Here is a 2,306-nt window from a genome sequence, read left to right on the forward strand (position 1 = left end):
GGGCTAAACGAGCTGAGTCCAATTAACCCAAAAAAAATGAAGGGTTAAACAGGCTATCCCGCAGGTTAAATAGGTGACCCATTTTTTTTATTTTTTTTCAAAAAAAAAATAGTACTTTTAGTTTATATTTCTCCTGATCCGATCCAAAAATCTGTTCCGTCAACTAAAAAGATATTATTTTTTAAAAGGTTTTTGACTTAAAAGTAATATTTTTTGTCAAAATATTTTTCAAAAAATAAAATTAAATGAAACGAGCTGACCCGTTTAACCCATCGGATAGACTATAAACAGTCCAAACTAAAAAATTCTAACCCGCAAATAAAACAGACTTAAACGACCTAACCCATTTAACCCACAAATTTAACAAATTGGATCTAAATAGACTAAACTAACCTGTTTAACAGCCTTAATATTAATATCTGAATTTAGTATTCCCTTAACATTTTCCATTTGAATGTGTTGACTGACGCCACATTTCCACAATGATGTGATTTGAGTATTTTTCTATTCCTTTAATTTGCTTACACAATAAAATTGAAAGACTTGTCGTCGCACGCAATAATCAATTATTAATAATCAAACTAAATCATAAATAAGTAGCAGGAATTGATTAAAGGACGCTCCTCCCCCTTCTTCTTGTTATATAGCCACACTATGCAAAACTACAGTTTCAATAGTGAGGCCAGGTCCAAAGCCAAACAAGACACCCCATTCAAGACCTTCACCGGTGGTTTGAAGGCCTTGTTGAAGTGATTTGTTTCTCATGTGATCCAAGATGAAGAGGACACAAGCACTGGACATGTTTCCATAGTCGCTAAGAACATCACGTGTGGCTCTCAACTTGTGAGGTTTCAACTTGAGCTTGTCTTCAACCTGGTCCAAGATTGCAGGGCCACCAGGGTGAGCAATCCAGAAGATGGAGTTGTAATCAGAGATTCCCAGGGGATCAAAAGCTTCAGTGAGTGCTTTGTTAATGTTCTTGGAAACAATGCCAGGAACATCCTTGAGAAGATGGAATGTGAGTCCAACTTCACGAAGGTGGCCATCAATGGCGCCTTCGCTGTCGGGAGCGAGAGTCTGAGCAGTCCAAACAAGCTCGAAGACAGGCTTCTCGATCTGAGGCAGAGGATCGGAACCAACAATGAGTGCAGCAGCGCCATCACCGAACAATGCTTGCCCAACAAGACTATCCAAATGTGTTTCGCTTGGACCGCGGAAAGTCACGGCGGTTATCTCAGAACAAACCACCAGCACACGAGCACCCTTGTTGTTCTCCGCCAAGTCCTTCGCCAAACGGAGCACCGTGCCGCCAGCGAAGCAGCCTTGCTGGTACATCATGTACCTCTTCACGGACGGACGGAGGCCTAAGAGTTTCGTCAGTTGGTAATCGGCGCCGGGCATGTCAACGCCGCTTGTGGTGCAGAAGATCAAGTGTGTTATCTTTGACTTTGGTTGACCCCACTCCTTTATGGCTTTCGTTGCCGCCTCTTTTCCCAGCCTTGGAACCTCCACAACCACCATGTCTTGCCTTGCATCCAGCGATGGTGCCATGTATTTGCACATGTTTGGGTTTTCTTTCAAGATCTCTTCCGTTAAGTACATATATCTCTTCTTGATCATTGATTTGTCGCCTGAAAGAAATAATTGACATCGATTACTATCACCAATTCATCAAATCAAATATGTTAGGAGTCACCTTATATCATTGGTGCTTTAACGTGATAAACCTTTATTTTAGTTATAGACCTAATTCGAGTAATTGGAGTTTAATTAAAAAAAGTGAGTGATACGATGATGAAAATAAGATTATTAGAATACATACACATGCGTTGAAACTTCTCTTTAAGTTCGGTCATGTGTTGGCTGTTAGTGATTCTGAAGTAATAATCTGGATAAGTGCTTTGATCAACACAGTTTTGTGGTGTTGCTGTGCCAATAGCCATTATAGTTGCAGGGCCTTCAGCCCTTTGAGCCTTGCGAATCTCAGATACATTCACCATCTTTTCTTAGCTTAAGGAAACACTACACTGCAAGTTAAGCTAAGAGAGATGGATTGACTCAAAGGTATTCTGAAGACTATTAAGGTAGGAAGAGAAGGGGTTTTATATGCATGACAGTAGGGGCATAATTGGAATTAAATGAATAATGTTGGAGGGGGTAGATGAAGATAGATATCACGTGTTCAACTGGGCTTATACTGATGTCAATAACTCAATATTCAAAGACCACGTTCTCTGACTGGTTTGAGTCTTTGAGAGACTGGTAGTCTTTGTCTACCACCACCACTTAGTTATATTTTGGCTAAT

At 40.3% G+C, this 2,306-nt stretch overlaps 1 protein-coding gene across 1 annotated transcript; it reads right to left on the bottom strand.

Moving 5' to 3' along the window:
• Positions 1 to 389: 389 nt before the first annotated feature.
• On the bottom strand, positions 390 to 2,077 carry LOC112801347 (chalcone synthase 6). The gene is made up of 2 exons (XM_025844017.3): positions 1,823 to 2,077; positions 390 to 1,631 (listed from the first exon to the last, which is right to left on the bottom strand). Exons 1-2 carry the CDS (start codon positions 1,998 to 2,000, stop codon positions 640 to 642), a joined length of 1,170 nt encoding a protein of 389 aa, XP_025699802.1. The 5' UTR covers positions 2,001 to 2,077; the 3' UTR covers positions 390 to 639.
• Positions 2,078 to 2,306: the final 229 nt, after the last annotated feature.

This window comes from Arachis hypogaea, chromosome 5, assembly GCF_003086295.3.
Source record: "Arachis hypogaea cultivar Tifrunner chromosome 5, arahy.Tifrunner.gnm2.J5K5, whole genome shotgun sequence".
NCBI classification, from domain to species: Eukaryota; Viridiplantae; Streptophyta; class Magnoliopsida; order Fabales; family Fabaceae; genus Arachis; species Arachis hypogaea.